Source organism: Vitis vinifera, chromosome 1 (assembly GCF_030704535.1).
Source record: "Vitis vinifera cultivar Pinot Noir 40024 chromosome 1, ASM3070453v1".
NCBI classification, from domain to species: Eukaryota; Viridiplantae; Streptophyta; class Magnoliopsida; order Vitales; family Vitaceae; genus Vitis; species Vitis vinifera.
Genome location: NC_081805.1, coordinates 1,997,914 through 2,025,839, shown reverse-complemented (window position 1 = coordinate 2,025,839; position 27,926 = coordinate 1,997,914). Strand labels below are relative to the sequence as shown.

The 27,926-nt window shown below is 31.9% G+C and overlaps 2 protein-coding genes across 3 annotated transcripts in view; both read left to right on the top strand.

Annotated features, from left to right (window-relative positions):
* The first annotated feature begins 3,814 nt into the window (after positions 1-3,814).
* On the top strand, positions 3,815-24,217 carry LOC100249161 (alanine--tRNA ligase). Of its 2 annotated transcripts, XM_002277305.5 has the most exons (23): positions 3,825-4,152; positions 4,651-4,889; positions 5,478-5,618; positions 8,859-9,005; positions 9,285-9,437; positions 9,773-9,902; positions 11,472-11,568; positions 11,756-11,876; positions 13,733-13,792; positions 15,061-15,111; positions 15,189-15,284; positions 15,589-15,690; positions 16,304-16,426; positions 18,619-18,762; positions 18,864-18,935; positions 19,067-19,142; positions 19,324-19,466; positions 19,580-19,688; positions 19,772-19,959; positions 22,277-22,366; positions 22,557-22,739; positions 22,856-23,035; positions 23,896-24,217. In XM_002277305.5, exons 1-23 carry the CDS (start codon positions 3,861-3,863, stop codon positions 23,965-23,967), a joined length of 3,009 nt encoding a protein of 1,002 aa, XP_002277341.1. In that variant the 5' UTR covers positions 3,825-3,860; the 3' UTR covers positions 23,968-24,217. The 2 variants fall into 2 exon arrangements, with proteins under 2 accessions (XP_059593791.1, XP_002277341.1); XM_059737808.1 differs by having other exon boundaries at positions 3,815-4,152; positions 22,856-24,217.
* Positions 24,218-27,126: 2,909 nt separating this feature from the next.
* LOC100254261 (MAP3K epsilon protein kinase 1) overlaps positions 27,127-27,926 on the top strand; it is a 32,265-nt gene continuing 31,465 nt past the window's right edge. The window contains exon 1 of the mRNA XM_002277286.5: positions 27,127-27,465. Coding sequence (XP_002277322.2) covers positions 27,406-27,465 — 60 coding nt within the window. The 5' untranslated portion in view covers positions 27,127-27,405. The remainder of the gene's footprint in view (positions 27,466-27,926) is intronic.

The window sequence follows — 27,926 nt, the reverse complement described above, 5'->3', positions numbered from 1 at the left end:
AATATATATAAGATAATATATATTATAAATATCATAAAAATATTAAATTATATTTATGTTAGATTTCAGTTGTTCGAATCTTAGCTAGGTCTAACCTAAATTGAGGTTAGGTTGAAAAAAAACTAAATTTAAACTCAACCCAGATATTAAAAATGATTATTCAATTTTTTTCAAACATCAAGTTGGGTTCGGATTAGTCGAGTCAAACTGCTCAAATTATATCCCTACCATCTCATCATTATTTCTTGTGATTTAAATGAACTATTAGATTAGTACTATGAAAATATTTTTGTTGGTTGCAAAAATGCATTATCATGTCTTCGTTATTTCTTATAACTTAAAATTTTTGTTTGAGTTTTAAAAATCAAATTGTCGGATTAGATTGTTTTAAGTAGCCCTCAAAATTCTTTAAAAAAACTAGATAAGTGGTGATAGAATGAAAATATTTGAAAAAATGTAATCAAATTTTACGTTTTTCTAACCCCATTTAAATCATATATTTATGAAGATTTTACAATATTTATTTAATTTTTTTAGAAATCTTTTTAAAAATAAATTTACGTAAAAAAAACCTGTTGAAAATTGTAAATTTAATTTCTAAAATTTTAAATTTTGTTTTGTTTTTTATATAGAAATTTGATTGCATCATGAAAAATAAATTTATATATGATTGGAAACGAATTTTACAATTCTATTAAAACTCACTTCTCCTTCATTCAATTGCCAACCAATGATGATTAGTAACCGTAACATCATAATCACATAGTGTTAGTTTTGATCGATATTACTTAAAGAATCTCATGTTAATCAACGGTATGACATTCATATAAAATTGATAAAACATTTTTTATTCAAATTTCTCTTATTTCCTTTTGTTTCCCATGTTGAACTCATCAACTCATTCATTTGTTGTGTTATTATAAACTCAATGTTACAAATTATTAGGGGTTCAACTTTGAAACATTGGTCCTACCCAACTCATTTGATGGTTTGTTTAGACCGTCATTTTTAGTATTTTAGTTGGGTTCAAGTTAATTTTTTTTAACCTAAATTAAATTTGGATCGAGCTTGTAATCAAGTTTTAATGATCAAAGTTTAATCGGAATGTGGTTTAATGTTTTTATAATATTTGTAATTTATATTACTTCATAAAATAATATTTATTTATTTTATTAAAGAAGAATATTAAATTATAATTATGTCTTCCTTTTTTTTTTTACTTTTTTAGAAATATATAAATTTATTTTTACTTTTTTATTATTGTCTTGAAATTTGGTGTCATTTACCATTTAAGTTTTAATATAAATATATAGAAATAAAATTTTAAAAAATATTGTGGATGGATTTGAATCATACAACCTGATTAATCTAACAAGCTCAAATATAATTCAACCAACTCAAGCTCAACTCGAACTTAAAAAATAAGGTCAAGTTCGTACTTCGAAGGTTAAGTTGAAGTTGGATTTATTGTTCTTCTATTTAATTATGTTTGGATTGGGTATCAACTCAATCCAATCAAGTTGTCATATGCTTTTTTTATCTTTATAATTTTCATCGATATAGATATGAAAGAATGAAAGTTTTGAAGTATTTGATAAAACCTAACACTCATTACTTATAAACGTAAACTAACTTAATCTTAAGTTCTTAAGTTAAAACTTATTATTTGATTTTTACTTTAAGTATTAATATTGTTTAGTAAAATTAACATAAAATATTTGATTATGGGATTTTGAGAAATTGTTAAAAGACATTTTGATGCAATATTGAATGCAGTTATATGCCTACAAGGAGTATTGCTTAAAAAAAATAAAAAAATAAAAAAATAAAATAATCGGTCTTTGATAACTCCATAAATGAGAGGTGAATATAGTTTAATATATATAAAGTATAATATAGTTTGTGTAGATTTAATCTAGTTTAATCTACAAGGAGTAATACCGGCATTTTTTTTTAAATAGAATTATTAGGAACTTTAAATGATATTTGCATTAAAGTGAATACGAGGCTATACATCGACAAAGGATCATTGAAATTGCAACAAATGTCTTAGGAGTTTGTTCCCAATATATGCAATTTATTTATGTATCATCAAATTATATTGTTTCAATCCTATGTAATGTGTATGTATTTTATTATTGTTCATTGTATTTCAAGGTGTTTGTTTGGTAAAAAAAATATAAAATAGTATTTTAATATTCATTATTTGTATAGAGTATGAATGATAATAGAATGGGTTTAGGATGGGTTACTTTATTCTCAATCTTGTCTCTTTTATTCAAAATAATTTTCATACTCATCTCACTATAAAAATTAAACCAGGTGGAGCAGACAAGGTAATTGTGCGAATTAATTTTATATATGATCGGTTGGGGCTGGACGGGACAAGACAAAACCTTTTCTATTGGTTATCTCTCCTCTTCATGAACCTTTTTTTTTAGTTTATGGTCTTCCTTAATTAAAAGTGAAGAAAAATCAAAGCTTTGGGATTTTGATAATGGAACCACATTTTTTTTTTCATTTGCATATAAATTTCATTATAAGTTAATGTGAATTCTCAAAATTTTGACATTTGTTTAAATAGTTAGTGTTTGTTATTATTTATTTTCTTTATTCATTTATTCGTTGTTATCTATTTTATAAACACATATAATTGTTAATTATTCGAGACTCAACAAATTTTACATTTCGATGATGTAAGTCTTGCTTTTGGTAAAGATCGTATTTATAGAAAAACGAGCCACAATAATTCTAAATGTTTTAAAATTGTTGGATCAAGATGAAGTAAATAATAACATTAGAATTTATGACTTAAAAGTTGAGGCTTCTTGCAATCATGCAACTACATCTACCCCATATAAAATGGAATATTCATCAATTTTTTTTTTTTATAAAAGAAAACACTAAAAAATGATAACACAAACTCTAATTGATGTAATCATAAGGAAAAGCTATTCATTAGAGATCCATGTATTGTTAGCTTTAACCAACACATGGAAAGGGAGGATACAGTGGAGTCTTAATTGATGAAGTTTATTAATTTTAATAAGTCGAACATATTAAAATTAAATAAAATTATCATGAATCATTAGATAAATGTCAAACTTTTCTTTAACTTAGACGGTCTAAAAATTGAATAGGCCTCACAATTTTTCATGATGTATCATTGTTGTTGTTGCTTTTATTTATTTATTATTATTTTTACATTTATTAAAAAATACGAGGGAAATATAATCAAGAACAAAAGTAAAAAAAAAAAGAAGAAAAACAGATTTGAAGTCAATAAATTATATGATAAATTCATTTTATGTATTTAATTTTTTTATATACAAGTTAAATAATTTAAAAATGTATAACTTTTTTACTAATATAATTTTCTTTAATATTTTTTATAATAAAATTAAATACGATAATTTTTTTAAAATATTTTTTTTCTTTAATTAGTATTTTTGAAAAAAATTGAATATTTGCATATTACTTATTAACACTCAAATTCGACAATACACGTTAAATCCCAATTTAGAACTATAATATAATAAAAAGAATTTTCATTTTGTTTTCTTGAAATATTTGAAAAAAATATAAAAATAAAAATAGAATATAAAATTAGAAAACATATTCCAAACTATATGAAACATAATTTTATTATTTTAATTTGTTTATATACTTGTAGAAAGCTTAAGTGAACAAATCCACGAAAATTTGAGTTAAATTCTATAATTAATTCATTTGTTAAACAAAAAACATATTATATTAAAAACTTAAAAAAAGTATATTAAAAAAAAAAAAAAAAAAAGACGTTATTCAAGGAAGTGAAAAGGAAGTACAAGGGCAAAATATAATATAGGCGTGGATCGTGGATGAGGAGGGCTTTGTGTGGAGGTTTTGCGGGACGCTCCTCTACTGCTTCTGTGGCGGCTGCTTTCGTCCACTCGCCTCCGCTTCCTCCGCCGATTAGGGTTTCGTTTTTCACTTATTCTTCTGAAGCAGCAGTCATCGGCATGGCGCAGAAGGCGGTGTCGGAAGTGGAGTGGCCGGCGAACAAAGTCAGGGACACGTTTATCAATTTCTTTGAGTCCAAAAACCACGTCGATTGGAAATCTAGCCCTGTTGTTCCCGTCAATGATCCCACTCTTCTCTTTGCCAATGCTGGTTCGGTTCATTTCATTGTTTTCATATTACTTTCCGTTTGTTTGCCGTGAAAATGCCTTAAAGAAAATTGTTTGTTGCACTTTTTCTCTCCTGTGTCTGAATTATCGTTTTGGGTTCGCGGAAAGGACGAAATTTTGATCCCAATTAAGCTGATTCATGTATTATTAAGCTTCGTTTTATTTATTTATTGTTCATTTTCGCTTGAAGGAAGCACGGGGTTTATTTCATTTTATATATTTATTTTAAAATATTCACTCATTTTATATTCCCATTTTCATCAAGATAGAAAATTAGATAGGGCATTTGCACAAAATTACGTTTATTTTTATTTTTTATTTTTTTAAATTTTGTGCACAAGACCGAAAATTCATCCTAAAGCTGTTTTCTTTGCCGCAAATCGTACGAATCTTTCTCATAATAGCAGCACTTCCTCATTTTTAGTACGAATTATGGTTTGCATCATTGTTTTATGATAAAATTGCCTGTTGTGGTTTACAGGTATGAACCAGTTTAAGCCAATCTTTTTAGGGACTGCTGATCCAAACACTGCCTTGAGTAAACTAACTCGTGCTTGCAACACCCAAAAGTGTATCCGAGCTGGTGGGAAACACAATGATCTTGATGACGTGGGAAAAGATACTTACCACCACACATTCTTTGAGATGCTTGGTAATTGGTCATTTGGGGATTACTTCAAAAAGGAAGCTATTGAATGGGCTTGGGAGCTTCTCACCAAGGCAAGTCAATGCTTATTATACTTAGCATTGCATTGCATTTTGATAGTTAATTTTCATAGTTTTCTTTCTATTTCTCGTAAACAAGATGAAGTATGAAATCAGGCATTACACAAATGGTTCCACAAAATGTTGAAATCATTTATAGAGAATGGTAACCCAGTATAAAAATTATATTTACAGATTGAAATATTATTGTATCTAACTCAATACAGGTTCATCAACTAAGCCTTACTCATATATTTATTTATTTATTTATTTATTCATTCATATTTATCTGCCTGCTCCACCTATGGAGATATTTTATAAGTTTTATGTCAGCATATTATTATCATAAATTACCATGTGAACAAACTTTGTAAAGGGAAGAAAATCTGGTTAACAAGTCCTCTGTCCATGCTGAATGAAACAACTAAGAGATGATGTCTGAGCATAGACCCAAGCAAGAGACAAATGCTTATCAAATTTTACTGGATGTAAATATTTGGAGTCCATTTGTAGTTTCTTTGAAATGTGTAAATCCTTGTATTTGACATGGTTTTTTCCTTCATTTTCTTTTTGTTTATTTTGTGGTTGCTTATTGGCCTACAGGTGTATAAACTACCTACTGATCGTATTTATGCCACTTATTTTGGTGGTGATGAGAAATCTGGTCTATCTCCTGATACTGAAGCTAGGGATATGTGGCTCAAGTTTTTGCCACCTGGACATGTATTGCCCTTTGGTTGTAAAGTATGTTTTCCTTCAATTTCTATCTCTTATGTCTGTTGAATATTAGCTTCCCACAACTTTAAATGAATTGTTCTATGAGTGTGCCATAAGGTTTTTGTTATATTAGCATTCACTACTGAAGGCGACTATTGCTTTATATGGATGTTTATGGTTTGACCACTTAAAGACAAGAAAAAGTTAATACGAGTTATTTGGATCTTGAACATGCCTCGATCATTTTTTCCTTTCACTTTTTCTAAAATAAGAAACGATATAGTTGATGTTTGATAGAGATGGAAAAAATTTAATCAAAGGAGATCTCCATTGAGAAGGAACAAGAGAAAAAAAAGAAAAAAAGAAAGCAAGGATAAGGATAAAGAGAAAAAAAGGATTATTTCATGTTTTTGCGACTTTCAACTTTGAGTATTTTTTGTGTGCTTGTAGGAACATTAGGACGTTTTAACACAAACTTACACAAACTCCACCTAACCTCCTCCCACCTAAGTTTTCCTATATTGGTTTTTCATTTGTTCTCAATAACAGTTTTAAATGGTATGTGAAATTAAAAAAATTAATCCTAGAAAGAATTTAATTCAAGGTATATGGGGTTTGTTTGGTAATGTCTTCAAAAATAGTTCTCAAAATATATATTTTTTTTGATAAATGAAGACAACTTGAATTGAATAGACGTCAAAACAGGGGGCGCACTCTATGTATACAGGTAGTATACAAAGAGAGTCGAAACAAGGCTGCAAAAAGAAAGAAAAAACCTAGAGAGGTAAAAAGCTAGCTAACACGCCAATCACCAAAAAAATTCAGAAAAAATGGAGAGTCTAAATCCAAAAACTGCTGAAGCCACTCTAGAAGAGACCGAAAAAAGAGGTTCCTTAAGCAGGGATCTGACATCTCTTCCTCTTGGAACGTTCTTCGGTTTCACTCTCCCATATGCCCTGTTACTTTCTTTATTTATTTAAGTTACCCGCTTCAATCGCTACAAAAATCGAGAGGTTGCAAAGGGATTTTTTATGGTCAGGGGTTGGGGAAGGCAAAAGAGATCATTTAGTGAGGTGGGATGTTGTGTGTAAACCGAAGGAAATAGGGGGTTTGGGTTTTGGGAATATTTATCTGAGGAATCTTGCTCTTTTAGGGAAATGGCTGTGGAGGTACCCTAAAGAGGGTTAAGCTCTATGGCATTAGGTCATACTAAGCATTTATGGTTTACACTCCAATGGTTGGGATGCTAACACTTTAGTCAGATGGTCACATCGCTGTCCTTGGAAGGTTATTGCACAAGTCTTTCAAGAGTTTTCCTCGTTTACTCGGTTTGTGGTAGGAAATGGGGAAAGAATTCGGTTCTGAGAAGATTTGTGGTGGGAGGACCAACCTTTGAGAACCCAATATCCAAGACTATTTAGAGTAGTCTTGGATAAAAACATACCTATTTCTTCAGTTCTTGGTCCTACTCGTCCTTTCTCTTGGAATTTAAATTTCCGTCGTAATCTGTCAAATTTTGAGATAGAGGACTTAGAAGGCCTCCTGCGGTCTCTCGATGGATTGCATTTATCTCATTCGGTTCCATACGCCAGATTTTGACCATTATCTTCTTCAAGGCTTTTTTCAGTTAACTCAATTTTTTGGATCTCCTCAGGTTTTCCCTTCTAAGTTCGTTTTGAATTCTCAAGTTCCTTTCAAAGTGAAGTCCTTTGTCTGGTTAGTGGCACACAAGAAGGTGAATACTAATGACATGCTACAAGTGAGAAGACCCTACAAAGCCCTTAGTCCTAATATTTGTATTCTGTGCATGAAGCATGGGGAATCAATAGATCATATTTTTCTTCATTGCTCCTTGACGATTGGGTTGTGGCATAGGTTATTTCAGTTAGCTAAGATGGATTGGGTCCCCCCGAGGAGCATCTTTGACATGATGTCCATCAAATTTAATGGTTTTGGTTCTTCTAAGAGGGGGATAGCCTTGTGGCAAGCTGCAAGCATCGCTCTTATTCGGGTTGTGTGGTGGGAAAAAAATGCGAGGATTTTTGAGGATAAAGTAAGGAATTCAGAGTATCTTTGGGACTCTATTGTTTTCCTTACTTCTCTTTGGGTTTTTTGTTCCAAGGTTTTTATGGGGACTCCCCTTAATGTGATACAACTTGATTGGATAGCGGTGTGTACTCCATAAGGAATGGTCCTTTTAGAGTGTTCGCTTGTTTTTCTGTGTAATTTACTATAGTTTAGCTTTCTTTGGCGGGAGGATTCCTCATCCTTCTTTTTGTACTTATTTTTATCTATCAATAAATCTATGTGTCGTTTCCAATCAAAAAGAAAAAAAAAAAAACACCAAAAAAGACAAATAGGTGCCAATCTTCAAACCGCTCTCCTCTTCTTCCCTAGCCCCTTAACTTCCCATTTTAGAAGCAAATTTCTCACTGAGGCCGGGAACACCCACAACAGACTAAAAGAAGATAGCAGCAAAGTCCATAGCTCCCTTGTCTTACCACAATGAATCAGAATGTGGTCCGCTGATTCCTCATTGTCTTTACAAAGGCTGCACCTGTTGACCATGGATCAACCCCTCTTCATTAACATGTTTACTGTTAAATTTTTTTCCCCAAACTGCTTCCCATGCACAAAAACGAGTTCTAAGAGGGGGCATACAAACCCCAAATCTCTTTGGCTGGAAATAAAAGGCTATAGACAGTTCTCATAGTTCTCAAAATATAGTTTTTGAGAACCGTTCTTAAAAACAGTTCTCAATTGTTTTCTAGAACAAAATTCAGTTTGGGAACTCAAATGTGAAAAATAATTTCCTTTGCTTATACTCCATAAAGGCACTTACACTTTTCAGTTGTTGCTTAAAAAATGCTACAAAAAACAATTGAAAACACCTCAATTATTCTAAAAAACATTCAGTTGTTGCTTAGAAAATGCTACAAAAAACAATTGAAAACACCTCAATTATTCTAAAAATCAATATGTTTGTAGAATAATTTATGAAAACACCGTTTTCAGTCAAAAGTTTGCCAAAAATGTTTTTTAATTTAGAAAACAGTTTTATTTTTGAGAACTGTTACAAAATGGACCCTTGGTGTTTGTCATATATATATAAACATATATATTATTGAGTTAACTAACATTTTACTTCTTGTATTCTCCCATGTATTGGATTCACTCTTTTCTAGTGCCTTAAATATAATTTTCTTACCTATGAAAGCAGAATTAATCTTTTATATCTCATTGTATTTTTTGTTTTTCTGATCCTAGGACAACTTCTGGGAGATGGGTGATACTGGTCCTTGTGGGCCTTGCACTGAAATACATTTTGATAGAATTGGTAATCGTGATGCTGCATCATTGGTTAACAATGATGACCCTACGTGTATTGAGATATGGAACCTCGTGTTTATACAGGTATAACTTTGCAAGTCATTTTTTGCATTCTCCATTGATGAATTCTTATCCTTTATACGAGGTGTCAAAGACATCAAGTTCACAAGATGTGAAATGTTTAACTATGGGCAAGCATATGAGTCTGGCATGTGTGCTTTTCAGATGTAATGACACACATTTAAAGGCTAGAATAGCCTTGTTGTAATAATATAGAGTATTGTTTTTTTTTTTCTGATGTATTATGCATTTATGATACTTATTAATCAATTTGACAAATTGTTCACATTTGGATTATCACAGTTCAACAGGGAAAGCGATGGTTCTCTTAAATCTCTGCCTGCTAAACATGTTGACACTGGAATGGGCTTTGAAAGATTGACTTCTATTCTTCAGGGCAAGATGAGCAATTATGATACTGATGTGTTCTTACCCATCTTTGATGCTATTCAACAGGTCGGATGATGATGCTAAAGGAATTTTATTATATTTCTCAATGTAACTGCATGATTATTTTCATTAATTCCTAATCTGAACCTTAATGCCTGTCATCCATGGTGGAATCATTTTACTGATATGGTTATTGTGTTAGCATCTGTCTTTTAAGATTATTATTATTTTTTGATAGGCAAATAATACTGGCTTATCAGATTATCTGATGTGGAGTCTTTTCAAAATTTATCCATTTGTACATGGAGTTAGTTATACTGACCGTGATTTGGTTGATGCACAGTGAATATTTATTATGCAAATACCATGTAGATTTACATTTCTTTTCAATTTGTTTGTAGGCGACTGGTGCTCGACCATATTCAGGGAAAGTTGGATCAGATGATGCAGACAAAGTTGACATGGCATACAGGGTTGTTGCTGATCACATAAGAACACTTTCTTTTGCTATTGCTGATGGTTCTTGTCCAGGTATACTATTAGGAAGTCAGACATCACTAGCTCATTATTGTTGCTTCTTTATTTTGTACTTGTCTAGTTTGGGTCAATGGCATTGTTTCCCTAGTTCTAATAAAGTAGAGACTTTCTCGAATCAAAATATTTTTCCATAGTAATGGTGGTTCTCTAACAATTATCAATTTTTATTGTTACTGTCTAGTTATTGGGTATCATAGGGATAGTGTAATGAGTACGTCTCATTATTGTAGTATTAGTAAGGGAAATTTATGCCTTTAAAGTTGTTATGTAAGGTACAATATACATATGAGATTGGAGTTGTATGATGACTGGGAATTGTTACCACTAGGTCTAATAAATGGGTCCTGAGAAATTGCAATCAATTTATCCAGATTGCCAGTTATTTTTATTGAGGGTATAATGCTTCTATTTTATTTTTCTGGCTATATTAGATCAGAAAACCGCCCTTTGGCTCTGTTTTGATCTCTATGGTTCTCTTGTTTACCTTTTTTATATTTCTTTTAAGAAATAATTTTTTCTACTACTATTTATTTATTTATTTTTTCTCTCTTTGGATAGTTCTTAAGCCTTTTATTTATAGTTATTGATTTGGTCATTGGAAGCTTGCTAAAACAGTAAGACATCATAGTTGTTAGCAATTCTGTTGTGGTACAATTTAGGAATTATTATTGGCTTGGTTAGAAGCTAGGCACTCAAGCATTTTATGGATATTGGTCATTTTTTTTTCTCTCCTCTGTAAACATATAACTATGAAGTTAATCCTCTTTAACTGATCCTTTCTCTTCTAGTTGTCGCTGGCTAGAGATTGTTATTGAGACTTGAGAGCTTTAATCTTAATTGATGGAGATTTTAATAAAAATTCCTTTTGCTCTTTAGAGTATCTTTTGACACTGTTGGGCTGTGGAAGCTTGCTAACTTGTGAAACAATAAACAGAGAACATTCAACATAGCTCACCAAAGCTTTAATTCTGACTACTTGGGGTTGGATACATGGCTTCTTTTTCACATTTCATATTTATCTATGAAGAATTATTCAGAAGTTTGGGATTTTGTATTTAAACTGTAGGAATATCATTGGTTTGGTTAAAGATATCTTTTCTTTCTTGTCTTTCTAAAAGAGAAGAAAGTATATGGGGGTGGGGTAGTGTTATGATTGGCAATTTTTTGTTTTCACTCTCTTTGTCTATCTTCTTGTTGTTGTATTTTGAAAGTCTGAAGTTTAGTTATTTAATTTTACTGCAACCAATGAATGGAAGGGATTCTATGTTATGATTTTTTTCTCTGATGGCAAAGTTTAAAAAGATCTTGTGGAAATATATTTAATGTCTTGGATGGATATTGATTCTTTATTTTATCCTATACTTGAAATAATATTTTCCGATTATTTTCTCATAATAAAGTTGTGCTTTAATTCCTTGTTTTTTTTTTTTTTGGGATGAGTGGTGGTGGGAGGAAGTAGATGCTGGGGATTGTGTATGAAGATCTAATTCTCCTTGTTTTGTTTATTATCTCAGTATATCTTTTTTCAAAGCAGTATTCATGACTACCTTACTTACTCTGTAGGCAATGAGGGCCGTGAATACGTTCTGAGGCGTATTCTCCGTAGAGCTGTTCGTTATGGAAGTGAAGTTCTGAAAGCACAAGAAGGATTCTTCAATAGGTAGGAATGACAATGGTGCTTAGGTTTCTTTTAATTTTCCCCAGTGTAGGCATTTATTGAAGTTTCTCTTGTATCTTTTTCCCTAATTTTTCACATAAAGGACCACTTGAAACTTTGTTTACATTTTTTGTTACTAATTCATAACTCTATATACTGATCATTTTTGTTAATGATTTTTTGAAACTAGCTTCGTAAACATTGTTGTAAAGGTGATGGGTGATGTTTTCCCTGAACTGAAACAACGTGAAGTGCACATCAGGGAAATAATTGCTGAAGAGGAAGCAAGTTTTGGCAAGACATTACTTAAGGTATGCGTGCGTATATGTATACAATTATTGCTAAGTTTCTTTACCTTGTGCTTGATGTTTTGGTCTGAAATTCTAAAATTTGTGGACTTCACTGAATTGTTTTTATGGGTTCACAGTTTAGCATTGCTAGAAATTTTGAAAATGGGAAACTTTAATATATTTCTGAATGGGTAGAACTTTGAAGTTGTGGTGACATTTTTTTGTCCTTTAGGTCAAATCTACGATGACATGTTGTGGAACTCCCCAGAAATGGATTTAAAAAACTTTACAAGTTCTAGGGCTCCATGTTTTTTTTCCTATAAAAGAAAAGTGAGCATGAATAATTTCAGAAACTTTCTCACTGCTAGGCATATATTCTAAACTTTAATCCTGTATGCCTTGAGGCTTCTTTGCCTTTTTATATATATATCGCTTGCTTATCAAAAAAAATATATTCTAAACTTTAAAATTATTTCAAATTTGTATTCTTTCATTGTCTGATGTTGCTAGAATGCTAACGGGAATTATTTTGTGTCTTGTTGAAACCATTATTTTTGAAATCATGTTGTTAGTTTAATACAAAGAGGGCTTTTATTATCTTCTTTTAATTTTAATTTATCTTTTTGGTTGTGTTGTTGGATTTTGTCCTTCCTTCTGTTGCCTATTGTAGTTAGTGCACTGCTTGCATATTCCATATAAAGAGTTGATCTTAAAGGCTTGTTTGGGATAGCATTAACTTTTGTGCAGTAGAGGTGGAAGAAGAAGTAGATATTGTTGTCAGTTTGCATTTTATGTTTGGGAATTGTATTTTAAAAATACTTTTATTCAAAAGAAGGGTAATTTTCACATTTTTAAACATTTTAATCAAATAAAAAATTTCTCCCTGCGTCATGTTTGAGGAAAACCATGGGTCTTCCCGATTTTCCAAAATGTGAATAAATCATGTTTGAATGTACATGGCCATTGTTGAAAGTTCTATCCAAATACTCTCTCAAAAGCTGCATTTGACCTTCAAACCCTGCTTTTAACATCTTAGAAGCTCTCCCAAGTTAGGTTTAATGTTGTTGGACAAGTAGATGGGTAGAGGGATGCCCATTATGGAAGATCTTCCCTTTCATGGGTTTTGAAGTATTCACTTTTTGTGTGTGCGTTGGGGGGAGATGGAGAGGGACATTGAACCTATTAAATTGGGAGGTCTTTCAAGGATGAGACAAAGAGAGGAACACCCTTTGTTTACAAGTATTTTTAGTAGGTGTTGTAATTGTCAAATTTCATCAAGGATAGGTGAATTAATACACACACACATAACATGCCTGGTTCCAAGAACAGTATTTCACTATTACAAATATATCCATGTAACTAATAAGCAGATAAAGGATGTATTTTTGGGGACTTATAGTGAGCATGCAGATTTTCTCTTTTTTAAATGTGTAAGCCTGTCGAATTCAAAATATAACAATAGGCCTGTTGCACTCATGGCCCATGCCCCATGCCTGTCTTCATATTATGTTGTATTTGACATGCATACTTCACACTTTTTGACATGTGCATGGAACAGAGGAACAACCCCTTATGGAAAGTAAGATGCTAGACTGGTATCCTACTTTATCTCTAGGCAAGCTGGTTTATTAGTGAACCCATATAATATAATTGCAGTGTACATAATGCATCTATGCCTTTTTAGGGTTCTTATGGCAATCTGGATTATGTAATACTGATGATTGATTTATCTTCAGGGAATTGAGAATAGGGGGTGGTTGTTGGTTTTTATGTACTCCCGCCTTCTTTCTTTTTGTTTGCATTGTATACTTCGTGTATACTTTTAATTTTTAATAAAATCTGCATTTACCTATCAATAAAAAATAAAAAATCTTCAGGGAATCGAGAAATTTAAGAAGGCTGCTCAGGAAGTTCAGGGGAAGATATTGAATGGACAGGCAAGTAAATTTCTAATTTAGAATTTCTTTATTTTTAGTGATTATACAATAAAGTTATCATGCTTCATGCATTCATTTTCCATGGCATGTCATAAGTTTCATATCAACCAGAAACTTTAGACTTTTCTGTGTGAAGCATTTTTCACAGTTAAGAATTAATTTTCATTAAATACATTGTATTTTAATTCTTTAATAAATGTTTTGTAATGACTTGCTATTTTCTTTCCTTTTCCTCAGTTTCTTACAGATATTTAGGTGTTGTTTAAATGATTTTTCTCCTCCATGATGCACACCAATATTAGACGCAATTTTGGTTCATTCTTAAAGTTGCTGAGGAATTTTATAACATACAAGTATTTACTAATTTTATCCATGATTCACAAAAATGTTGTAACCATGTGAACTAATTCAATTCAATGGTTCTAAAGTGGGCATGTGTGGTTATAAATTGTAGTAATTCATTAATGGAATCTGAGATGGAAAAAAATTGTTGAACTTTTCTATACGAGAACAATGAAGCATTGACTGTCTTAATTTCCTTGGCTCAGAGGATCCTGTAAATGTATATTTGAATGAGTGTAAGGGTGCCAATAAGTATGGATTCTTACATTTATGAATTAATGAGTATAAATGTGCCTATCAGTATGGTTGGTAAATGAATGAATATAAAGTTTCCTGTCAGTATGGTTTATAATGAATTGAGTATAAAGGTTCCTGCCAGTATCGTTTCTTATATATATAAATTTATAATATATTTGTATGGATAGTTTAAGGAAATCTTCCTGTGGGTAGGGGGTGCATTCTGGCCTTCTGGGAGTGTGGAGGTTGTCCATTTTGTGGAGTTCTCTATTTTATATTTCTTGTTCCTCACAGTACATTTTTTTTTTTTTGATGGGTTACATCTGATAAATATCATGTTTTTTAGTTAATGGCAGTAGGCAGTGTGAGTTTTCCTTTCCGATGAACGGAAAGCATAGGATTTTATCTATTTTATTAATTTTCTTTTAGCATGTCCTCTGAAATAGATCTGTAAAAAGAGACTAAAAGGTACAAGAAAACTTTGTACTTCTATGAGTTCTGGCATTTGACTCCCAAGATTTTTTACACCTAATTTTGCTACTCAAAGAGTGATATTTTAATGCTGTTCCAAGATGTAGAAGATGGAAACAAACTTGTGTCTTTGATGATTATTAAAGTTATGGAATATTTTTAGTAACTGAAACTAATCTTTCCTTCTGAGTGTCTGACTGTTGGTGTGTTGGTTGCAGGATGCATTTGTATTGTGGGACACATATGGCTTTCCTTTGGACCTGACTCAGGTGGAAGGCTTGCTTTATTATTAAATTTCAGATATTCTTCTATGTGTCTTCAAATACTAATTATATTTTGCTACCAGTTGATGGCAGAGGAAAGAGGCTTAATTGTTGATGTTCAGGGTTTCAATGCTGCCCTGGATGAGGCAAGGGAAAGATCAAGAAGCGCTCAGAATAAGGTGTTTGATCATTTACTTTACCATCTTTTATCTTAATCAATCATTACAAGTGTCATTGGCCTGTATACCTAGAGGGCACTAGTTTGGTGTTTCCTCTTCCCGTTTAACATTATTCTCTTTATCCATCAAAAAAAAATTACAAGTGTCATTGGCAACTATCCTTACTTAACTATGAAGATAATGTCTAAAAAGTAGTTAAGTTTACAAATATTTCTGTAGCAGAAGCTTCATTGGTGCATGAAAGGGAATTAACATAAATGAAGTTTTATACCATTGATCGCTTTTTGTACTAAATTTTTGGCAGCAAGCTGGTGGCACTATTGTCATGGATGCTGATGCTACCTCAGCTTTGCACAAGCGGGGAGTTGCTCCAACAGATGATTCCTTCAAGTTCACATGGTTCCAGGTAAACTTGTTTGCAGAATTATTTTTTTCTTTTTCTAATATGAGCTGGTAGGATTAGTCTTAGATATTGTTGACCTTGGATCATTATTTGATTTGTTAAAGAATATTACCAGCTACTACTAAGAAATGTCTACTTGAAATTTCCAGTTAGTTAGTTACTATGCATTAGAGGAATGGATTCAAAATTGCTGATTATCTTGAGTCTCTCCACATCATTGTGTTTTTAGAATGACTCTGTTTCTGCATGTAGCATCTATTAAAAAGTATCCAGTGACCTAGATGTCAATTCTTGTGTCTCCTTGAAGGAGGTGTTTCTCCTTGAAACTTCTACATATGGGACAGGTACCGGGATCCTCATATGACTTCAGTTCTATTTGAAACTCTGACAACACAAATCTCCTTTCTACTTACATGAACACTTGAGGGATTCTGCTTTAACAATAACTGTAATATAAAGTTGGGATTATGTTGATAATCAAATTTTGGATTCTAAGTCAACAGAAGGAAACTACTGTTTGCATCATTTATTTATTTTTTTAAACAAAATCACCATTACTTGTAAATTAGATGACTATTTCTCACTGATGGTTTTCTCTCTCTATTTACTATTTCAGGATCATGGAAGTGTAATCAAAGCTATTTACTCCGGATCTGAGTTCTTGGAAAGTGCTTCTGCTGGGAATGAAGTTGGAATTGTTCTAGAAACAACAAGTTTTTATGCTGAACAAGGTGGTCAGGTATTGTGCACCTACCACTCCATACAATGGTTGTTCTACTTATTCTGGTCGACACTTAAAACTTTTATGAATTGGATTTTATTATTGAGGCATGTTTCAGTATAAAAGATGAGAGTCGTGGGAGATTCATAGATTATTGTGTGTATATTGAATTAGAAAAATGGCTTGGGTTATAGCAAGTTGCAGAAAGTGCTTTCTCAGTGCCACACATTTTGGTGTGGTACCTGGCGATGCGGAAGTCGGTACAATACATATTAATAGAAATTCAAGCTGGTGTGGTACCATATATCTGCTGCTATGAATATAATGTAATAGCCAGTTATCTTTCTTTAACTTGCTCTTCAAAGAAGTAATGTGTGAAAAGTTTATAGTCACTGTTATCTCTAAAGACAGATTGCCTTGCAATTGTTTACAAAGTTTGTATGGATACATAGAACTGTTAAAGTCTTGCCTTGAGGCCTGGCTCAAGTTGTAAAGGTTGGGTTTGTGGGAGGTTTTAGGTTCAAGTCACAATGTGGACAAAAATTTACGTATCCCCTCCCCCCCCCCAAAAAAAAGGAACTGTTAAAGTCTGAAAGTTTGTAATGGTAAATATAAACACTCAAGCATGATTTCAAGTGGACGATTACCTGTTTGATTGCAGAATTCCAAGTATGGGGACTTATTATCTTAGGATTATCCTAACTATTCTGTCATTGTTTGCTTTTGTATGGCCTAAAATTTTGAAGGGGGTTTTATTAAAAAAGGGATGAGACTGGATATGTGGAGGGGGTTGGAAGAATTGAGAACAGTGTATTCTAAATCTTGATGTTTGTGGACAGATTACAATGTAAGTAGTTAAGGTGTGAAAGTTTTTGTATTTTCTTCATCATGTGCAACTTCTTGATCTTTGTGGAGTGCATTGAGCTGGTGGATTTGCCATTTTATGAAAGTATACAAGTTTAATATGTTAGTAATGCAAAGAGCATGATGCATCAAACATGCTACAATCTCACAAGGAAACCACAATTGTATTGGGATGCAAGAATAGAGGTTCCTCTCCTCAAAAGGAAAAAGGGAAATGAAACAATGAGTTCAACCTTCCGAGAGTATGGCTTTTTTTTTTTCTTTATTTATTTATTTTATTTTTGTCGAGACTCTCTCCCCTTCAACACACCCCCCAGCACAACATGCACACACAAACACTCATACACATGCAGGCATAAGATTTTCGAGTAAAAAATAAAAAAAGGTCAGCAAATAATTGTTTATACTGGCTTGATCATGGATTTTATTGGTTTATTTATTTATGGGAAGAAACAAGTGTTTCATTGCATTGAAGATAGTATATACAAAGAAGGTCGGTTCCTTGTACTATTAGCTCTATTTAAAAGCCTCTTTTTATTTTTTATTTTGATTATTTTTTAGGTAACTCTTATATGTATAAATTGTAGTAAGTATACAAATAAAAAAGATATTCTGGGGCTATTTGGGAACGTTTTCGAAAATAGTTCTTTGATGTTTTCAAGAATAGAAGTCTGTTTGGGAACTTAGAATGTTTTCAATCTATTTTATGTGTTTCGAAATATTCTTAAAAATAATTTTCATTTATCGTGTTGTATTTTCGATCGTTCTGCATGTTTGTACAATTATTTTCTAAAACAGCCCTCAACAAACAATTGAAAACAATTAATATATGTTTTGAAGACACCATGTGATCAAAACAAGTTTTTTAAAACATGTTCTCTGTTAAAGAATTACCAAACATGTTTTCAAGAGTGGAAAACAGTTCCCACACAGGCTCTTCATTTTTTTTATCAGATACAAACCAATTCATTGATATGAATTTGTGGTAATGTAACAGAGATTTTATGTGCATGCTATAAATATAAAAGCTGGTCTGTGGAGAGAGAGTTGAATATTGTATTTGAATTTATGTTAATGTCTACTTGTAGTTTGCTAGCTTATTTTTTTTCTTCCAGAAATCAATGGTTTACCATTCATAGATAAAAGGTGGTGAGACTGTAAGACTGGTGAAACCTTGAGGATTTAGTAATAAACCTACTACATCTTTTCTCATGTTTGTTTTACTTCTTTGTCAATTTGGCTGGTCCTCTGCAGCTCCCCACTTTGTATTAACTTCACATTGTTGCATGTATACATCTTGACATGTTGAACATATCAACATATCTTACATAGTTCTTCTGGTATAGATTTTTGATACCGGGTCACTTGAGGGAACCTCCGGGTCATTTCAAGTTTGTAATGTTCAAATTTATGGTGGCTTCATTCTTCATATTGGTTCCTTCACTGAAGCATCTGGCAGATTCTCTGTAGGTGATAAAGTAATATGTAAGGTAAAGACTGCATTTTATCAACTGCTTTTATTATTTATTTACTTTTCCTGTTTGCTTCCTTTTTTTGGTAACTTGTTTTATTGCTCTGATTACTTGAGCAGGTTGACTATGACAGGCGTAAAGTCATTGCTCCTAACCATACCTGTACACATATGTTGAACTTTGCTCTTAGGGTATGCCCAACATTCCTTGTTTATGAACTCCCATAATTTTATTTTTGTATTATTATTATTATTATTATTATTATTTTTTGTAAATCAGTTTCTGTGTTTATTTCTCTAAATACCCTTTAATATGAGTGCAGGAAGTACTTGGCAATCATGTTGATCAGAAGGGATCCATTGTTCTTCCTGAGAAGTTACGATTTGATTTTTCTCATGGTATCATTTATTGTTAATTAGTTTAGTTTTTGTACACAGTTAATTTTGGATGCAATTCTGTTCTTGAAAATTAAAATTTAATTTCTCTTGTGGTGTGTTTTATTCTTGAAAAAAGCTTACTTTTGATTAGTTTATTTGTGTGTATGCAATCCATTCTGAATGTGGTGGGAATTTTGGACAGGCAAGCCCGTTCATCCTGATCATTTAAGAAAGATTGAGTCAATTGTGAATGAGCAAATCGATGCTGAGTTAGATGTATTTTCAAAGGATGCAAGCCTTGCTGATGCCAAGAGTATAAATGGCTTACGAGCTGTTTTTGGAGAAGTAAGCTGTAATTCTTTTATGATTATCTTCTAATGTTTGTTTTTTACAATACCATTTCCTGAAGTTTTATTTGATTTTACAGTTCTTAAATATGTTTTCCATCTTTAATGTAGGTTTATCCAGACCCAGTTAGGGTTGTGTCAATTGGTCAAAAAGTGGAGGATCTCTTGGCTGATCCAGGAAATGAAAAATGGTTATCAATTTCTGCAGAACTTTGTGGAGGTTAAAGATTTCTTGCAAATCTATGTTTCTTCTTGAACCTTTCCATCATTTTGTATCAATGTTGATTTTATGGACATACTCAGGTACCCATATATCAAATACCCGAGAGGCTAAGGCATTTGCTCTTTTATCTGAGGAAGGAATCGCCAAGGGAATCCGAAGGATTACTGCTGTTACAACTGATGTTGCTTTTAAGGCAATAGAGTTGGCACGCTCGCTTGAACAGGAAGTGGATGATGCATCTAAGACGGAAGGGATCTCGTTGGAAAAGGTTGGTACTGATTTTACAATTATATGAAACATATCTCTGGTAAATAGAAATAAAAGTTGTGTTATATTTCCTTGGATGATGGTTATAAATCATAATCAGTCACATTTTGTTGAAAACTTCATCAATATGTTGTGTTTTGTGTTTTTTGATATTGTGGCCCCACTTTGTATAATCATCATCTTTGATAGACAAAAAAGGATTTTATGAACAGGCTCCTAACAAGAGGCTTGCAACCTAGTATTTAGAAGTATGCAAGTATCACCCAATGGACAAATTAAAGGGAAAACAACCTCCCCACTAGCTTTAGGCTAATGCCAAGAGGTGTAAGTATTCTAAAAGAAAAAGGTCCTCTGCTATTGAAGGAACTAACCACCCATACAACCAGAGAGTTGATGTGATAAAATTTTCAGATGCAACTCAAATATGATGCTTCCCTCTTATCTTAATGTGTGAACCTTTATTGCTAACTAGTCAAAACCTTTATTACCAACTAGTCAAAGTATTTTTTACTGTTAAAGGCAACATCCAGGAAACCCCAAAGGTGGAAGATAATGATGACCATATGCTATTGAAGATTCTACTATGGATGAGTAAGTGACTGGCTGGTCCCTCATACCATCTGCACATGTAGCTCCCATTAACTAAAATTCTACCCTTCTCATAAGTTAGTTTATAGTAAAAATTTTCGGCTAAGCCGCTTCCCAAGTAACAAGACCAATCTGGGATGGAGTAAGAGGCCCTTGTGTCATCTTGGATGGAAAAGAAATGCTGCATTTGGACTTGTAGCAGTGGAATAGGATTAGATAGTGAAGCAACCATCCTTTGGTACCTTTCAACCTAATTTCTCCTCCCTACCTATAGTGGCCACCACATATTGAATACAACCCAGAAATGAGTTCATTGTTTCAACTCTCAGTCAATTATTTTCTGATGAACCTATAATTTTATTGACCACTTCAGTCTGCTGCGATGGTAACAATTCCAAAAATCTACTATGATGAGGGATCTCATTAGACCAAGTATCAGTGGAAAATTTTTCTCAAAGCCTGTAGCCCACTAATTTAAGAGTAAAAGTGAGAAAGGCATCTCACCCTTTTCTAATTGCTTTGCAAAATTCTTCGCCCTTAACCCCCTACCCCCCTCCCTCTGATTACCGCTGAGCTCTATCCTCCATACCAAATTGCCGCATAATGACAATCTATCTCTATCAATGTGAAACCTTCAAAACTACTTTCCCAAGCATTGAATTGTTCTTTAACTCATAGTAGCGTATCTTCACCAGTGCCTTCACTACTAATCTCTCTGTGCGTGTATGTGTGTGTGTCCACTTTTGTAAGGAATGACTGTTATTTAACTTGTAGTAATCTCCATCTCTGTCTCCACCTTCCTCAGGAATGACTTTTTTTTTTAATTTATAGTAACCTACTTTCACCAGTGCTTTCACTATTTCTAACCTCCACCCTCTCCCTCTCTCTTTCCCTCTCCTTCCCTCTCTCTCTCTCTCTCTCCACACACACACACAAAAAGCAGACATCATATAGACTTGTTTAGGCATTTTGGAGGCTGTGCTTATGGCTTAATTTGTTTTATCTAAACATTCCTTTTGCTTATTTTTGTGACTAAGTGGGTAGTGCTTTTGTAACATGCATTACTCTGAGCAATATCTCTGTTTCAAATAATTGGTGCTTGTGCTATCTTATGAAAGTTTCTGAATAGAGATGGCAGTCAAGTCAATTTGTGGAACACACATATATCTTGGTGTCTCACTTTCTCTTCTTTCTGAATAAATAGTAAGAAGGATTCAACAAAATTCTGGCACAATCTGTGCAAAAAAGTATTAGTTAGACCACCATTTTACCTCAAATAACTACAAAGAAAACATGAGTTCATCTTCCCCACCCCACTTGGTTTGATCTATTTTTTTATTTCCCTATGAATCATATGTTTATAAGACAGTTTTCACAATTCCAATCAACCGGCCCCAGAAAAAAAAAAAAAAAAGCCCAAAGAAATGTTAAGTCCACTTCCTTCACTTAAGGGGATTATTTCCATAGTGTGCTGTGAGCATGTTGATTATTTTAATTTCCCAAGATGGTTCCTAGAAACTAGCTTTCCTATACCAAACAGTCTCTTAAGTTTTTGTCTCCAGGAAATTGGCATTCACTAAATTTAGTGGTCTTTTTGCCTATCAAAAAATAAATGATTGAATAAATAAATAAATAAATTTAGTGTTCTCTTTACTATTTTCTATGTTATAAAGACAACCATGTATTCTCTGCTTTTGTAGTCAATTGATTTTCTCTTTTCATCGTTACAGAAAGTTGCTTCTTTAAGAAGTCGTGTTGACTCTGCGCCTATTCCAGCAGCCAGGAAAGCTGATCTCAGGGCCAAGATTTCCCTACTTCAGGTATTATACTAGTTTTGGCAAGAAAATGCACCATTTCCCATTTATTAATATCCATTTTCTTCTTTATGGTCGCTGGCTTTGCAGCCACTGTTGTGGCCCTTATAATCACCATTTGTTTTTTCCTTTCCCTTAGTATGTCTGTTTATGGTTGTAGTTGTCCTAGATTTTTCTAAATTGCATTACTTGGCAGGATCAAGTCAGGAAGGCACAAAAGAAGTTCGCTGAAGAAAATATACAGAAAGCTGTCAAGGCTGCAACTGATATGGCCCAGCTTGCTGCTTCAGATGGAAAAACATTCTGCATCTCTCATGTGGATGTTGGTTTAGATACAACTGCAGTGCGTGAAGCAGTCCTAAAAGTCATAGAGCAAAAGGTTGTTAGGAGCTTCTGGCCTTTCAGATAAATCTAATTTAATGCTACAGTGTTACAAAATGTGTCAATAGTCATTTTTTGCATAAAGTCACACACTGTATGTTGATGGATGGACAGGGAATATCGGTGATGATTTTCAGTACAGATGAAACCACTAACAAGGCGGTAGTGTATGCTGGAGTGCCACAGAAGGGAGATAAAGCAAAGCAGTTAGAGGTGTCAGAATGGTTGACAGCAGCTTTAGGGCCTCTAAAAGGGCGATGTGGTAAAGGAAAAGGCGGTCTTGCTCAAGGCCAGGTTAGCAGTTTCCACATGTTTTCCATCCCAATTCCTATGACTCAACTATGGGGGAAATTGTTGAGTCTGGGTATTCAGGCCCTTCACTAAATCAGAATTTATTTATTCATGTCTTACTGATAGAAGTTAGCAACTTTGGAACTGAACATAGATGAGTCCTACCAAATTTGTCCACAGTATGGTATTAGGTTACAAAAAAGAATTTTGGACCCACTACCCACTACCCCTTCCCCTACCTGCATTAGAAATTATTCTACCCCTCAAAACTTTCGGTTGAAAATCATTTAGTACTCAACTCAAAAAGCCTTAATTTCTGCTAGTGGGTTTGGCTACATGAAGTCCTTTTGCTAGCTCTACCAAAAGCAATATCCCCCATTTATTTTTGGCAATTATGCCTTCCCTTCCTGCCTCAACCCAGTTACTTTTTTGCCTTGATTGTGTTCTTTTGGTACATTGAATCCTATCGTCCTCATGACACACCTCCATTGCTCTTGTTACAAGCAGGCAAGTCATCTTAACAAGTTTCCTTATCCTAATCTTTAGTTGATGCCACCTCCAGCTTCTTGTGAATATATTCATTTCCTGTTCCATATTTCCTTGTTTTATCACTCACCCATGTAAATATTTGCTCGACATGGACTTTTTGCATACAACTTGTTTAGTCAGCCCATGTTCTGATCGATGAATTAGCAATACTTCACCTACCCACAAAAGTAGTGTTACTCTCTGTGAAAGGAAAGGAACCATGCTTTTCCTGGTCCAATTCTCAAATTCAAGTTGCTTCCATTTTTCATATTTGAGTATGCCTTTGTACCCTCTGGTAACTTATATTATGGAATTTCCCTTCTTTTTTTTTTCAGGGTACAGATGCATCGCATGTGAAGGAGGCCATGGATGTGGCAGAAAATTTTGCATCAATGAAATTGAGATGATGGTTCATGGTTCACAACTAACATTCTTGTTGATTCAGATGATCAAGATACATTGAAACACAAAAGGAAAATAGTGGACTAAAATGGAATCATTATATTGATGCTTCCACAACATTTTCTAAAGAAATGAGTGCAGATGAATACTTTATGGTATTATTGTTTATTATTATCACTTTCTTGGCTTCAAATGGCATAACAATTAGAAAGCATTTGTCTCAAGAAAATGAAAACCCTAAGGAATGTGTCAGTATGACAATGAGTGCACTCTTTCCCTTGCTTTTTATCATTTGGGTTGTTGCATGGTAAGTAGTCAATGGTTAGTGGGATGTTGTTGTTTGTTTCCATTTTTTTCCTAGGAAATGAATTCAAGCCAAACAGTGATTATGGAACATCATACATCTCTTGTCCGCATGAAGCTAAACTCCGCTTTTATTATGGTTTTAATTCAATCATTTTCAATCCATGTTTTTTTATTTATTTGCATATATCTAGTGTTACTTGTAACTAACCATGGGTGCTCTAGTTGGTTGGAGTCCTCTTCTAGGCATAATATTGAGAATGCTCCTTTAACTATCCATAAGAGATTTTGGATCGAATCCATATATCTTATGTTAAATATTATTATTTAAAATTTACTTTTGGTGTTAGGTACTCTTTCATAGAGGTTTTGGTCTCAACTTCTAAGAAGTTAATTTTTTTTAATTAAATAATTAATTGAGGATTTTTTTTTTTTAAATAAGTTGTATTTTAGTTTATGTAAGAATTTTTTAGGAAGTTATCTTACCTTAATATGGAGAGGAAGAAGATCTTATTGAAAGTGGATTTTGATATTTTAGGAGACTTTTTTTAAAAATTTTATTTTTTACCTCTAATAACTTAAATATGTTGATATTATTTTTGTCTTTAAATATTAAATGGAGAAAAGAAATAAGAGAATTTTAGGGTATTTTTATCTCCTTATATTTTTTTTTTATAAAAATATTGTATATTTTTATACAATATATATATATATATATTGAAATGTTATTTATAATATTGAGAATGCTCCTTTAATTATGTATAAGAGATTTCGGATCGAATTGATGTATCTTATGTTAAATATTATTATTTAAAATTTACCTTTGGTGTTAGGTACTCTTTCATAAATGTTTTGGTCTCGACTTCTAAGAAGTTAGCTTTTTTTAATTAATTAATTAATTAATTAATTAAGTGAGGGTTTTTTAAAAAAAAAATAAGTTGTATTTTAGTTTATGTAAGAATTTTTTAGGAAGTTATCTTGCCTTAATATGGAGAGGAAGAAGATCTTATTGAAAGTGGATTTTGATATTTTAGGAGAATTGTTTTTTAAAATTTTATTTTTTACCTCTTATAACTTAAATATGTTGATATTTTTTTGTCTTTAAATATTAAATGGAGAAAAGAAATAAGAGAATTTTAAGGTATTTTTATCTCCTTATATTTTTTTTTATAAAAATATTGTATATTTTTATACAAATATATATATATATATATATATATATATATATATATATATATATATATATATATATATATATTGAAATGTTATTTATAATATTGAGAATGCTCCTTTTAACTATGTATAAGAGATTTTCGATTGAATCGATGTATCTTATATTAAATATTATTATTTAAAATTTACCTTTGGTGTTAGGTACTCTTTCATAAATGTTTTGGTCTTGACTTCTAAGAAGTTAGTTTTTTTTAATTAATTAATTAATTAAGTGAGGGTTTTTTTAAAAAAAATAAGTTGTATTTTAGTTTATATAAGAATTTTTTAGGAAGTTATCTTATCTTAATATGGAGAGGAAGAAGATCTTATTGAAAGTGGATTTTGATATTTTAGGAGAATTGGTTTTTAAAATTTTATTTTTTACCTCTTATAAGTTAAATATGTTGATATTATTTTTGTCTTTAAATATTAAATGGAGGAAAGAAATAAGAGAATTTTAGGGTATTTTTATCTCTTTTTTTTTAAAAAAAATATTGTATATTTTTGTACAATATATATATATTGAAATGTTATCTATAATTTCAATTATTTCTTATAATATTTTATAAGAAATAGTTTAAAATATCTCAAAATTGCTTATTTTTGGAATAAAATTCTTAAATTTTTTTTAACATATTTATAATAACAAAAAAATTATCTATAAGAATAATTTGGAAATACACATTTATTTTTAGGTTATTTTTTATTTGATTAAAAAAATAAAATAAAAACATATTTCCATTTTAGAAATATGAAATATAACAAAAATGCTCTTCAACTTTTTTCTTTAATCTTTTTCATCATGTAAATGATATTTTCAAATTTGTGTATTTAATTCTTCCCATATTATTATTTAAAAAGTAATTCATATATTTTTTTTACATAAATCTCTTTTACTATTTCAAATATTTACATACATGTTTAAAAAAATCTATATTTTTACAAGAAAATAATAAGGGCATTTTTATCAAAATGAGACAAAAAAAATTGATGAAAGATTAAATTTCAAAATTTGAATTTTTAATAACCATTTTATTCAATGAACCCTTTTTAAAATTAAATGGTAAAGGGTTCAAATATCAAAATAAGATTATATCTATCATTTTTAATATATGGTAGATTTTTTTTTTTTTTTTCCAAATAGAGGTATTATTTCATTCCTTACAACTTAATTTTTTTTTAGGTTATATTATTAATTTTCAAAATATGGTAGTTTTTTTTTTTAGGTATTATTTCATTTTTTAAAATTTTAAATATATTTATTTATTTATTTAAGCATTTATATTTTTAAAATTTTATTTTTAAATATTCCCTTAAAAAAGAAAAAGGAGGAAAAGAGAAAACTATGACTTTAAAGTAGAAATGTCTACTTTCCATTACTTTTTCTTTTCTACGCAGCATCTTTTGTACTATATACTTTTTGACTTATCCTTTATTTCAAATAAATTATTGGGAAGGTAGAAACAAAAGGGGAATACGAGGTTCCAGTGCTCAAAATTTACATTCAACTATTGAAGTGATCAAATTTAAGTACTATTTTAGTAAAAGTTTTTAAAAAATAAAAAAATAAAAAAATAAAAAAATGAAAAGTCTTGAAATGTGTTGATTTCTCCTCCTTCATTATAAAGAAAACTAGGGTCCACTGGGCTAAGATGGGGTGAGAAACATCGTAGTGAAGCCACTGTCCTGAGAGTGCACATCTCAATCTGAGTTGGAGTGCTCTCACTTTTGTTTATTTTGATACGAACCCAGACCCAAAAACGCAGGAAGCGTTGCCGTTTTTTTTCTCTCTCTTTCTCTTTCTCTTTCTCTCTCTATAATTCCTTGCCGGCGCTCTGCCCTCCGTCGCGAGAATCGGAATTTCGCGGCGATTGTCTCTGTCGAATCAAATGGAGGGGTTCTAGGGTTTCGTAAACAACGCCGGAGACATGTCTCGCCAAGTGGCCACGTCGCATTTCCACAAATCGAAGACTCTCGACAACAAATATGTAAGAGATGTTTGCATTTTCTCTTTCTTGGGTTTCGATCTTTCTCCGTTTAATCCGTTGCCGTTTCGTCCCGGAGAAAATGGAGGGAAAGGAAAGAGGAGGAAGGAATTCTTTTGGACGTTGTTGTTTTGGTTGTAGGATAAAAATTGAAAGACTCGACGAGGAGTGGAGGTTTCTGTTTTGTATGGGTCCGAAGGGTTTGGGGAAATTGAAGATTCATAATCTTTGTGTGTTCTTTAATTGCAATTTTTTTTTTTACCAATCAATCAAAGCATCGACGTTGTGTTCTCTCTTTTATTTGTCTCCTCTGTTTGGTTGTACGGGAAATGTGCAGAAAAGACAAAAAATTGAAACATACATTTTATGCTATTTTCTTTTCCAAGAATCTACAAACTGGCTTGAACAAAGGGAAATAGTTGTAGACTTCTCAAAATGATGGAAAATTTCAAATTTAACATTTC

Coding starts and splice junctions, on each gene's coding strand:
- LOC100249161 (XM_059737808.1), top strand. CDS start 3,861: ATGAGGAGGGCTTTGTGTGGAGGTTTTGCGGGACGCTCCTCTACTGCT. Junction 19,467..19,579: donor TACGAGCTGTTTTTGGAGAA/GTAAGCTGTAAT, acceptor TCTTTAATGTAG/GTTTATCCAGACCCAGTTAG. Junction 19,960..22,276: donor AAGGGATCTCGTTGGAAAAG/GTTGGTACTGAT, acceptor TCATCGTTACAG/AAAGTTGCTTCTTTAAGAAG.